Source organism: Stegostoma tigrinum, chromosome 9 (assembly GCF_030684315.1).
Source record: "Stegostoma tigrinum isolate sSteTig4 chromosome 9, sSteTig4.hap1, whole genome shotgun sequence".
Lineage (NCBI taxonomy): Eukaryota > Metazoa > Chordata > Chondrichthyes > Orectolobiformes > Stegostomatidae > Stegostoma > Stegostoma tigrinum.
Window position 1 is genome coordinate 55730396 of NC_081362.1, and position 13661 is coordinate 55744056.

At 42.3% G+C, this 13661-nt stretch overlaps 1 protein-coding gene across 2 annotated transcripts in view; it reads left to right on the forward strand.

Moving 5' to 3' along the window:
- Nucleotides 1-3537: 3537 nt before the first annotated feature.
- The window catches only part of rps6kc1 (ribosomal protein S6 kinase polypeptide 1), a 161486-nt gene continuing 151362 nt past the window's right edge, over nt 3538-13661 (forward strand). The window contains exons 1-3 of one of the 2 annotated variants that reach the window (XM_048536017.2): nt 3538-3691; nt 4426-4461; nt 13461-13581. In XM_048536017.2, the coding sequence (XP_048391974.2) occupies nt 3590-3691; nt 4426-4461; nt 13461-13581 (259 nt within the window). In that variant the 5' untranslated portion in view covers nt 3538-3589. The remainder of the gene's footprint in view (nt 3692-4425; nt 4462-13460; nt 13582-13661) is intronic. The other variant, XM_048536018.2, reaches the window with a different exon arrangement.

Here is a 13661-nt window from a genome sequence, read left to right on the forward strand (position 1 = left end):
GCTAAAGGAAGCAGCCTTTCCAGGTCTACCTTGTGAAGATTATTCACTCAGCATCTTGTACAATTCAAGCAAATCATGCCTCCCTGGTCTGAACTCTTGTGAAAACAAGCACAGCCTGTCCAGTCTCCCTTCTATAAAACAGACTGCTGGGACGGATTGTCACCTCTTTTCAGGTTAGTTGCTCATAGATTTCACTAGCTGTTGCTTCAATTGTACAAGTTTATTGTGCATTATAAGTTATTATGTATTTGCCAAAGACTACAACACAGGGTGTAGCATGTGCTGAACAACTCGTTCCTCACTTCAGGCTGTCTGATTTTCTTTCAGGTTGGAACAGGGGATATTTGCACATTTCACAGTTTGGCATCCAGTATCATATTAGGGAGGTCGTTGATACTTCCTCTTCATTGAGTGTTAACTACATTTCATTCTGTCTTAACTGAGCAAGTATTCAGATTCGCCAGGATCGCGGATTGGTGGCGCAGAAATGCCAAGCAATGACCATGCCCAACAAGACAGAATCTAACCACTGCCCCTTAACATTCAAAGGCATTACCATCACTGAATTTCCCCATTATCGATTGATTTTATTGTCACGTATGCTGAAATACAGTGAACAGCTTTGTTTACGAGTGGGACAGATAGATCACAGCGAGCAAAGGATGTAAAGAAAAGATTCAAAGGCACACTGGTTACATTACAGATTACATTATTTGAGTCCATTCAACCATCTGATATTGGCTGGAAGGAAGCAGTTCCTGAACCTGTTTGTGCATGTGTTCAGGCTTCTTTATCTTCTGCCTGATGGGAGAGGTTGGAGGAGGTCATTACCACGGTGTGATGGGCTGTTGATGAAGATAGTAGATTGCCTTCTGTGATACCAAAATTCTGGTGGTTATAATTGACCAGAAACTGAACAGGGTTAGCCATGTAAACACAGCAGCTGCAAGAGCAGATCAGAGGCTAGGAATGCTGCAGTGAGTAAGTCAGTTCCTGACTCGCAAAACCTGCCTGTCTTCGACAAGGCACAAGGCAGGTGTGTGTTGGAATACTCCTTGCTTGCTTCCAACAATACTCAAAAAGCTTGACTTCATCAAGGACAAAGCAGCCTACTTAATTGGCTTCACATCCACAAACATACACTCCGTCCACTCAGTAGCAGCACTATGCATCATCTACAAGACACACTGCAGTAATTCCTCCAGGCTCTTTAGCCTAGTACCTTGCAAACCTGTGATCACTTGCATCGAGAAGGATAAGGGCAGCAGATATATGGGAACACCACCACCTGTAAGTTCCCCACCACGCAGCTCACTGTCCTGATTTGGAAATATATTGCTGATCCTTCATTGCCGTTGAGTCAAAATCCTGGCACTCCGTCTCTGAGGGCACATAGTCTATAGTGGTTCAAGAAGCCTGCTCGCCACCAATGTTTTCCCCTCAACCATGCAGCTGTGCAAAGCAATCAGCACGCTACCTTGATCACAGCACTGACTTCTGTTTCCAGAGGTTGCTGTTGCAAATGGACCTCCAGACCTCCGAGCAGTAGAAGAAATAATTTGGGGGAACGATACTCACAGCCACCTTCTCGAGGGCAACCAGGGATGAGCAATAAATGCTGGGCCAGCCAGCAAACCCCACATCCCATGAATGAATAAAACAAAAACCATGTAAGCAGGAGGTTGCAAGAGAAAGGACTGCCTCGTCCACTTCAGCAAGTTCGCCAGAGAACCTATCTCCTTGAAATTAATTAAAGATGACTAACTTGTAAGCATTTCAGTAGCTGTAGTGATTTGTTTTGGAAGAACAGTATTAGAGACTTTCTGGAGAATAATGGGGTTTCGTTTACTGTTGGAGAGTTCTGTCAATGAGCAGAATAAACGGTGATGTATTTTCGAGCTTCAATTAGAAGATCCTGGACTTTAGCTTGGCATAACACCCATGACTTGAAGGGAGCATTTGCATTTTCAGTTTCAGGGTTTGCAGAAGTCGTTATTGAAGCTGCACATGTAAAACAGCTGCTCCAGATGAAAGGAGATGATCTGGAACTGTTATGGGCTGTTACAGGGGATGGGCTTAGATTAGTTCACAGGTCGGCGCAACATCGAGGGCTGAAGGGCCTGTTCCGCGCTGTATTGTTATATATATATTATATATATAAGTTCAGAAGCAAGTTTTCATTTCTCTCCGAGCAGGTTTTAGCTCAGCCCAGTTCAGTGAAAAGTAGTCATTGCAGTAGCGTTTTTTTTCTGGCTTTTAAAGGTTCCAAACCAGGAGAGATTAGGATAGAAGTCCTTAGTTGTTGGAATTAAAAACATGCAGACTATTAGAATTGTGAAAGGTTGCCATCAGATTCAGCGTGGAATTGCAGAATAGTCTCAGCAGTTCAAAAGAGAGAAACTGGAAGGAGTCAGTTAATTAGAAAATTAGAGAATTCCCTGAATTTAAGTCTCTTATATGGGAAATGTTAGGAAACAGGGTGAAACATTTTTTAATGTTGGTAACATTTTTCTAACTAATATATGTTCTTTCTCTTTCGTTTATGTAATAAATGTATGTTCTGTTGTTAAAGAACCTTGCTGCCTGGTACAAATATGCTTAAGTGACTTCGATAGTAAAGATATTGTTAAACTTGACAGGATGCAAAAATAATTTACAAGGATGTTGCCTGTACTGGAGGGTTGAGTTATAGGGAGAGACTAGGCTGGACTGGGCTGTGTACGCTGGAGCATCAGAAGCTGAGGAGTGACCTTATAAAATCATGAGAGGCATGGATAGGGTCCTGGATAGCCAAGATCTTTTTTCTCGGGTGGGAGAGTCCAAAACTAGAAGGCAAAGGTTTAAGGTGAGAGGGGAATGATTTAAAAAGGATCTGAGGGGAAACGTTTTCATGCAAAGCGTGGTGCATGTATGGAACAAGCTGCCAGAGCAAGTCGTGGAGGTGGGTACGATTATAACATTTAAAAGTACCAGGATGGATATGCATAGGAAGGTTGAGAAGAATATGGGTCAAATGCTGGCAAGTGGGACCAGATTAATGCAGAATATCTGGTTGGCATGGACGAGCTGGACGCAAGTGTCTGTTTCCGTGCTGTACGACTCTGACAGGCCACCACGTTAACTAAATAAACAGAAACAGTGAAACACACATGAATGCAGATTTCATACTGGAATCTGACTTGTCCGGCAGTACCAATGAGACAGGATCTTTACTAAACGTTTTACCTCTTGCATAGGAAAGCATTACCTGGAGAAAACAACCTAGCTGTGAAAGTGCAACTACAGGGACAGCAGCCTCCAATCCGTACCAGAGGCACCCTTGTAGAAGTTCCGTTCTGGACACAAGCAAATTGCAGCAAACCGAGATTGTAAACTATAATTATCCACACTGTAAATTTTAAAATCAAGTCTATCCAAATTGAAGCTGAACACATGAGAACTGAAAATTTATAACAATGAAAACGTGTCCACAACGAAACCCCACGGAACAGACGTATAGGAAGTAGGCGGTGTATGAAAGTCAATGAGGAAGTGATGTAAAAGGAGAGTACCTTAGTATAGGCGGTCTGCCTAAGGGGTTTGACAGATAATGTTACCGCAGAAAAACAAAGGGGATCTGGTTCGCTTCTACACGATAACCGACCCAAAGAGACACAGGAAAGGCTATACGGTTTATAAAGTGACGGCACGGGTGGGTTCGTCATGTGAGCATTGGGGGCGGGGGGGGGGCACGGTTTGGACGGAAGAAGCTGTTTGCAGCTGAGATGCAGCTGCTGGCCAGCTCTGGGATCAGTACCGGTTTCAGCCCGAGTTCTAAAAGTGAACGAGCCCTGGACACTCCCAACCCGGGTTTGGGGAGAGTGTGAAGCTGTTAGGCTGCAAAAGCAGCTCGGCCCCTCTTGATAGGCGAACATGACACATTACTGCTTTAATTGCAGTACAATGCAATGCAATCTGTGTAGTCACAGGAATAAGTCACACAATTCATTTATTTCTGGTTTCAGCTGTTGTAGAGTAAGGTGAATTTGGTTGTGAAGAGCTTTTTTTTTACTGTGTTTCGGATTCGGCAAAAGCACTTGGTACTGCCTTGCTCATTCGCTTTTGCTTCGGCGTTTCCGTGTTACTGTATTTCAGCATTACGTCATTTATAATGTTACAGTCTATCATAAACTTGATTAATTTTTAACTTAGTTGCAGAAAATAATGTCATTTCTCTGTCTGCATTTGTACGGGTTCGTCCACATGAGCTTGTGCTGTAAAGCATCATGATGAATAACTACTAGTGTATTTTGAAGGCAATGTTTGCAGTTGGTCGTTCTTAATGCAGAGAACCCCTTCAGTGTGGAATATTGATATTTCATGACGTTTAACAAACTGCTGGACTTATGGCATTTCTCAGATTCATTTCGTTTTCTTTTTGAATAGATTGTTTCAAGAAGAAATCCAGAAGAGGTTCAGGAGGTAATGAGCTGTTGAACATTGACTGTGTTGCTGAGTTTGATGTTATGGCTATTAAATATCTGGTATAATTTATTTCTTATGGAAGGATTCTGTGCAAAAGATTAGAAATAACAATAAAATGAGAACAAACTAGAAATAGTCTTCATTACAGTTGGAGGTGGAAATCATGAAAATCTTTGGTCATGAAAGTTTGGTATATTGTGTATGCAACTAGAGGGAAAAATACAAGCTTCCTGCTCACCTACAAAGAGTCCAAATTAACCATACAAAGATCATTTCTTGAACCCTCAAATTTGGTGTTCTAAATTTAGTTTGTTATATGTGATAAACCATTAATTTTCTAATCATTGCTTCTTAATAGGAAAATATTTTAGAAAACAGTTGGTCAGATGGACCTCAGCAGCAGCATGTCATTTACTAGCACAAACAAGCAGCATATTATTCTACTAGTGAAAGACATAGCCAAAGCATGATGTAAAGCCCTCAAACATTTTGACCCAAATTTCTTCTTGTGGTAGCCTTGAACAATAACCTGGAATTCATGGTCAGCAGTAAAGCTAAGATGCTCGCCACTGATCTCAGCAGGTGCATTATTCCTACTTTCTGTGGCCTGTTGAGTGTGTTCTCAATATTAACAACCCAAGGCAGATCTAACAATGGAATACACCCAATGGTTGTTGTTAAAGCAAAGAACACTACCAAAAATACTGCAAAAACTTTACTCATAAAATGTATGCAAGTACAAATGAACTTTCTTATGCGGACCTGCCTGAAAATGTGATAGAAGAAATGAACAGCTTGCTCTCTCTTGACTTCCAGTAGTTGACTAGACCACTTGTTCCTCAAGCTAGCTAATTGTCGTGTGAGAGAGCTTTCTCATTTGTTCTTTCCATACAAAAAAAAGCTATAAATCCAAGTGTAGACACTATCCAGTCTCCAGCAAATTTTCAGTTTGACCGCTGACAAGCATCCCGAAACGTCAGCTTTTGTGCTCCTGAGATGCTGCTTGGCCTGCTGTGTTCATCCAGCCTCACATTTTATTATCATATGTCTTCCGCTTTGGTTTGACTAATTGACTCATTAAGATTTGTTTGTATCTCTCTGGAAAGAGGCTTATCACTAGCTTTGAATTAACTTTGACCTCAACTTTAACTTGCTTTCACTTTGTCATCCAATCATCTGTGTAATATTTACACAGTACAATTCCAAGCAATCTCAAATTCAGCTGATAAATAGTCCACGTTATCACATCTGATTGACTGACTGTGTCTGCTTTAAACCAAACTTCAACTTTTTCAGAGATACTTTGACAGTTCAGTTTGTTACTGCTGAGTTATAAATACTTGACGTAAACATTCTATCAGCAAAGTACAGACATTTTAAAACCAGTGATCTTTCTACTCATTAGGTCAGATCCAGACTTAACATATAATCTAACTTCATTTTGGCTAACTTAGCAAATTTTAGGTTAGTATCTACAATAAGGAACCAAGAAACAACATATATGGTTGTGAGAGATAATGGGAACTACAGATGCTGGAGAATTCCAAGATAATAAAATGTGAGGCTGGATGAACACAGCAGGCCAAGCAGCATCTCAGGAGCACAAAAGCTGACGTTTCGGGCCTAGACCCTTCATCAGAGAGGGGGATGGGGAGAGGGAACTGGAATAAATAGGGAGAGAGGGGGAGACGGACTGAAGATGGAGAGTAAAGAAGATAGGTGGAGAGAGTATAGGTAGGGAGGGGATAGGTCAGTCCAGGGAAGATGGACAGGTCAAGGAGGTGGGATGAGGTTAGTAGGTAGATGGGGGTGCGGCTTGGGGTGGGAGGAAGGGATGGGTGAGAGGAAGAACCGGTTAGGGAGGCAGAGACAGGTTGGACTGGTTTTGGGATGCAGTGGGTGGGGGGGGAAGAGCTGGGCTGGTTGTGTGGTGCAGTGGGGGGAGGGGACGAACTGGGCTGGTTTAGGGATGCAGTAGGGGAAGGGGAGATTTTGAAACTGGTGAAGTCCACATTGATACCATATGGCTGCAGGGTTCCCAGGCGGAATATGAGTTGCTGTTCCTGCAACCTTCAGGTGGCATCATTGTGGCAGTGCAAGAGGCCCATGATGGACATGTCATCTAGAGAATGGGATGGGGAGTGGAAATGGTTTGCGACTGGGAGGTGCAGTTGTTTGTTGCGAACTGAGCGGAGGTGTTCTGCAAAGCGGTCTCCAAGCCTCTGCTTGGTTTCCCCAATGTAGAGGAAGCCGCACCGGGTACACTGGATGCAGTGTACCACATTAAGCAGAGGTTCACCTGCACATCTGCCAATGTGGAATGCCATCTTGGGGCCTGGGATAGGGGTGAGGGAGGTGGTGTGGGGGCAAGTGTAGCATTTCCTGCGGTTGCAGGGGAAGGTGCCGGGTGTGGTGGGATTGGAGGGCAGTGTGGAGCGAACAAGGGAGTCACGGAGAGAGTGGTCTCTCCGGAAAGCAGACAGGGGTGGGGATGGAAAAATGTCTTGGGTGGTGGGGTCGGATTGTAAATGGCAGAAGTGTCGGAGGATGATGCGTTGTATCCGGAGGTTGGTAGGGTGGTGTGTGAGAACGAGGGGGATCCTCTTAGGGCGGTTGTGGCGGGGGCGGGGTGTGAGGGATGTGTTGCGGGAAATACGGGAGACGCGGTCAAGGGCGTTCTTGATCACTGTGGGGGGGAAAGTTGCGGTCCTTGAAGAACTTGGACATCTGGGATGTGCGGGAGTGGAATGTCTTATCGTGGGAGCAGATGCGGCAGAGGCGGAGGAATTGGGAATAGGGGATGGAATTTTTGCAGGAGGGTGGGTGGGAGGAGGTATATTCTAGGTAGCTGTGGGAGTCGGTGGGCTTGAAATGGACATCGGTTACAAGCTGGTTGCCTGAGATGGAGACTGAGAGGTCCAGGAAGGTGAGGGATGTGCTGGAGATGGCCCAGGTGAACTGAAGGTTGGGGTGGAAGGTGTTGGTGAAGTGGATGAACTGTTCGAGCTCCTCTGGGGAGCAAGAGGCGGCGCCGATACAGTCATCAATGTACCGGAGGAAGAGGTGGGGTTTGGGGCCTGTGTAGGTGCGGAAGAGGGACTCTTCCACGGGACCGCAACTTTCCCCCCACAGTGATCGAGAACGCCCTTGACCGCGTCTCCCGTATTTCCCGCAACACATCCCTCACACCCCGCCCCCGCCACAACCGCCCGAAGAGGATCCCCCTCGTTCTCACACACCACCCTACCAACCTCCGGATACAACGCATCATCCTCCGACACTTTCGCCATTTACAATCCGACCCCACCACCCAAGACATTTTTCCATCCCCACCCCTGTCTGCTTTCCGGAGAGACCACTCTCTCCGTGACTCCCTTGTTCGCTCCACACTGCCCTCCAATCCCACCACACCCGGCACCTTCCCCTGCAACCGCAGGAAATGCTACACTTGCCCCCACACCTCCTCCCTCACCCCTATCCCAGGCCCCAAGATGACATTCCACATTAAGCAGAGGTTCACCTGCACATCTGCCAATGTGGTATACTGCATCCATTGTACCCGGTGCGGCTTCCTCTACATTGGGGAAACCAAGCGGAGGCTTGGAGACCGCTTTGCAGAACACCTCCGCTCAGTTCGCAACAAACAACTGCACCTCCCAGTCGCAAACCATTTCCACTCCCCATCCCATTCTCTAGATGACATGTCCATCATGGGCCTCCTGCACTGCCACAATGATGCCACCTGAAGGTTGCAGGAACAGCAACTCATATTCCGCCTGGGAACCCTGCAGCCTAATGGTATCAATGTGGACTTCACCAGTTTCAAAATCTCCCCTTCCCCTACTGCATCCCTAAACCAGCCCAGTTCGTCCCCTCCCCCCACTGCACCACACAACCAGCCCAGCTCTTCCCCCCGACCCACTGCATCCCAAAACCAGTCCAACCAGTCTCTGCCTCCCTAACCGGTTCTTCCTCTCACCCATCCCTTCCTCCCACCCCAAGCCGCACCCCCATCTACCTACTAACCTCATCCCACCTCCTTGACCTGTCCGTCTTCCCTGGACTGACCTATCCCCTCCCTACCTCCCCACCTATACTCTCTCCACCTATCTTCTTTACTCTCCATCTTCGGTCCGCCTCCCCCTCTCTCCCTATTTATTCCAGTTCCCTCTCCCCATCCCCCTCTCTGATGAAGGGTCTAGGCCCGAAACATCAGCTTTTGTGCTCCTGAGATGCTGCTTGGCCTGCTGTGTTCATCCAGCCTCACATTTTATTATATATGGTTGTGACATGGATTTCCTCTTCCCAATGTTGGTTTGAATCTGGCATCAAGGGAATCTCCATGTACATATCAGCAGTGAGATCATCAAAGGTGTAAGTGGGCAATAACATCAAAGTGTACTAAATGACAGGAAAAAAGGATGGAAAATGTTGTCATTATTCTTCAATATTTATTACATTTTGCAGAGAGTAAAATAAACAGGATGCATGCCTAGCATTGAGTTAAAAGCTGAAAACTTATTGACAAAGGTTAACAAAGGAGTTGTTTCAGTGTTTTTCATTATAATGGAGAAATTGGATAGTGCATAAATAGGAAATTAGGCTATCGTGACCAAAGACATTCCTCAACAATAAACCCAATTATAGCTCATTCAAGAAGATTTTTTTGCTGGGAGACAAAATAAAAATTCAAGAGCAAATTCTCATCAGTCTAGTGATTTCTAATTGGTGACAGTCTAAGGGGATTCAAGCAGTATGCACAGTGGAGAAGTCTAGTACCATTGAAGGCGAGTCTGGTTAACTGCAAATTTATGGCTTCAGAAAGTTGCTGTCAGTTTCAGAGAGGGCATGATGATGAATGCTGACAGTCGTAGCCTTGTGACTACTGAAAATTCTGATCCTTTGCAACTGCTTTCCTTAAAGAAAACTGCTTAGGAGATGCCAGATGTGGTCTCCAGTTTTGTCATTCACATCAAATGTTCAATATCACCCTGTCCTGGTATTTGACTATCACTCTACCTAGGTATAATATTGGTGCACTGTGTTCAGTGCAAATGATAAAGTCATCATGTTGTTAGATAACTCATACTGCATTTTACTTCAATTGTGTAAATTCACTTCTCAAATCATCATCATTCTGTTCTTTGTACTCCTAATTCATTGCTGATGTTTCAAGTCCCTTGCATGCTTTAGTTAAGAAATTATTTTATTTCCTTTTGTATGAACCTTTCCAGCTCTGATAAATTGAACAGTTGCTGACCGCTAAAGAAAACAATAACATGTTCCTAATTTCCAGTTACTCATAAATTTGATTACAAGATAAATGAAACTTGCAATATATTTTGTTGAAATTAATTATCTCTAGTCAACTTATAAATCTCTCTAAAATTTCAGAACTAACCCCAAACCATTTATTTAAAAAAAACCTCATGAACCATTTCAATCCTAAAAGAAAGAATGACTTGCACTTACATATCTTTTCAAGATGAGTGGACACTTTAACTGTATGTTTGATGTGTAAATGTAGGAAATAAGATAGCTAATGTGACTGAACAAATCCCCACAAATACCAATGTGATAATGACATGATAATCTATGATAATTCTTTCAAAGTTAGGCTTCCTCTGGTTAGAGTAGATATGCATGGTTTGCACTCCCTTGATCTTAAACATTGATGCAAGAATCATCTCAACTGTTAAACCTCCTTTGGGGGAAGTTCTGTCCCGCAACATTTCACTATCCCAGTTCCAGTTAGCTTATTTCATTCCTTGGCAGCTGGTGTTGGTGAAAATGTAGTTTATGTGGTTAACAGAATTAGTTTGGATTCCAAGATCACCTTTGATGTCAGAGATACTTGAGTCAGACTTTTCATCAGGAATTTATTTTTCCCCTTCAGTTTAAAAAAAAACACCTTTAGGTTTGATCAATTACTGGGCCTTAATCATCAAGAAAACTCTAAATCATAATCTATCATGATGTCACTTGCACTCTCGCACTAAAGCATTAACTAAACACAAACGTGAAGAAGACAATGTCCTTTGTCTAAAATGTTGTTTTTTTTAACAATATTGAATTTTAAAACATCATGCAATGTAAGACTATTGAAATTTGAATAGAAGGGTGAACCTGACTGTCACTCACGCCAAGCAACATGTGGTGCGGTTATTTATGGAGACATTGGCAAAGACGAGAAGCAGATCATTTGTTTACTGTGTTAGCCAAGAATGGGAGAAAAATAATGAATTTTTAAACAAAGATATGAACTGCAGATTTGGTGGGAAAATGGCATGGTCGAAAAGAAAATGCTAAATGTTGAGCCTTGTGCGTTTGTGTTGAACTCCTTAGTGCCTAATTATTCTTGCTTGGATTAACATCTTGGATTTAGAAACTTGGTGCAATCCGATCAGTTCACAGATTAGTGTGCCTCTGTGTGAGAAGAGGACTGGGTGGGAGATCGTGCATAGGTTAAGGGGACAGAAAGGCAAAAGAACAGCTGAATCTAAGGAAACAGCTAAAGATTGACAAAAATATATAGGTAGATTACTGATAATTTGATTAATTTTCACAAGCTGAATGGAGTTGTACATATTTTTTCAATTGTGTTTAAAACATGGAATTTAAGTTGCAGTTAACTAAATAGTTAATCCAATTACTACAGTCAACCAACCAACAAAGCAAAGAGGGAAATGAAAACACAATACGAGCTACAGAAATTTTCATTAATCTATTTAGTGTTTTGTTTAAATTGCATTTCTAGTATGGGTCCGTTCTGGTGATCGATTAAATGGAGGACAAAGTTGAGTCTTTGCTAGATTACAATGAAATTATCACTTTGTTCTGGGGGAAGAAAGCGTAGTTTACAGATGATGATTATTAAACTGTACAGAATAATAAAACTAAACCAAAATATTCTTTCAATGACTATATGCCAATTCAAACTGAGTAATTATGGTGTGTACTTTGTAATTATTCAAAATAAAAGGGATCCTATGTTGGGGTGGCTGTGAATTTCTTCTGAATTAGGGCGAATCTTGTTTGTTTTTTTCATTATTCATTCATGGGATGAGGGTATCACTGGCTATGCCAGTATTTATTACCCATCCCTAATTACCCAGAGGGTGGTTAAGAGTCACCCACATTGCCATGGGTCTGGAGTCACATGTAGGCCAGACCAGGTAAGGATGGCAGTTTCCTTCCCTAAAGGATATTAGCAAACCAGATGGATTTTTCCGACAATCGACAATGGATTCAGGGTCATCATTAGACTTTTAATGACAGATATTTATTGAATTCAAATTCCACCATCTGCCATGGCAGATTCAAACCTGGGTCCCCAGAATGTCATCCGGTCTCTGGATTGACAGTCCAGCGATAATATCAGTAGGCCATCGCCTCCCCAGTGATAGTGATAAGTCTACTGTCTTAAGTGTGGGTCTTTTGACGCATAACTTATTAACCGAAAAGCTGTAGAAACCGTAGTAGTTATTTGGTTGAAGGAAGATTGGGGTGATTGCCTGTTCAGGTTTATGCACATTGTAACCAGCCAGTGGGAGGTGATGGAGAGTCCAGTGTTCAGTGTATTCTAGTTTTCTGTATGTATGTTTTTAGAAAGTGCTGACTTATTTTTGGGTTTTTGCTTTTTACAGATCTGCCTGAAATCATAAACCCAGCTTATGGGGAATGACAGGAACAATCTTGCCCTTTTATAGTTGTGCAGACCAATGCACTGTTGCAGCATTCTACACATGTTATGCATGAAACTTAAACTCTATTTCTGTTCCTTTACAAATAGTTTTGTCTGTTTCGTTAAAAAAAATTGTTCTTGAGCTTCTATAATGCTATGTGTCAGACTATTTTAAAGAGACTAATCTAAAGTTAATACTTAATTCACCGTAAGTTTGCAACAACAATGCAATGCAATTTTTTATGTACTTGCCACCAAACTATGGTACCTTGTGGCTCACTTAATCTGTATAAAGTTAAAGTTGCATTTCTTACCTTGCAATCCAATAGCTGGAATTGAACTACTTTGCTAACTTAAGTATCATATTTAAAATGTAAACCATTTTTATCCCCATATTTTCCCAGTTCAATTTTCCTGTGCATCATTTGCAAACTCTTCTAATCCTGATATTTGCTACACATGCAGTATTGCAGTTTTAAATTTTTCAAGTAACTTGTTACAATCCAAAGGCCTCAAAGTTTCTAGCTTTTAATCAATGAAAACGCTAAAGACAAGCATCGATTGGCAATAATGAACTGCTTCTTAGTTGATTTGTTAATCAGGATAACTGAAATCCTAAGATATGTGGTGCATTTTGTTGCCATGGGGTTTTGCTTTTTGTGTGCTGAGGTTTTGGACTGGGAATAAGAAGTTGGAAATAAAACCCAGGCATTTGCACTGTTGGCTGCATTATTAAATTTTGTGGTGCAATTTGTTTTGAGTTTCACTTTCATTTGTATTCTAGTTGCATGTTACATCATTTACAGATTTGGGCATAGATGCTATGGATTTTGTCATTTCTCTCTCAAGGCATCATGCTGGAGTGTTATTGAGTACGCTTGGCTGGCCGTTTTTAACACCCAAGTCTGGACATCAAATGCCAACAGATTATATGATTTTTTGAAGGATGACTTGGCCAAGACACTTTGTCTCTACCAGACCTCCATATTTGTTAAAGGGTGTCACAGACAGACAAAAGAACCAAGATTCCTGATTTGTTTCTTCCCCTACACTCCAGGTCACTTAAGTCAATTGTAGTTGGTAACCTAGTTATGAATGACTAACTTGACGCAGACCAGGAATGGAACTTGGGGACAATTGGTCTTATTGACTTTGTATTGCTTTGTCTGATAGATTTAACCACTGTTAGGGTAACTGCAGAACTTGTATTCAAGTGTTTTTATTTTCTGTTGTCAATGTAGCTACTTAACTGTTTTGAAGTGGAAATAGCTATATTGGTTTGCTAATAACTGACTTTCCCCCCTTGTTTCAGATAGTAGTTTGGAAGCGATACAGTGATTTTAAGAAACTTCACAAAGAGCTCTGGCAGCTTCATAAAACTTTATACAGGCACCCAGAATTATTTCCACCTTTTGCTAAAGGAAAAGTTTTTGGTAAGGCAGTTATGTTTTCTTTCTAACTATTTGCACAAATGCAGTGCCAGAATTCTGTTTCTGCTTTTACTGCAAAATTT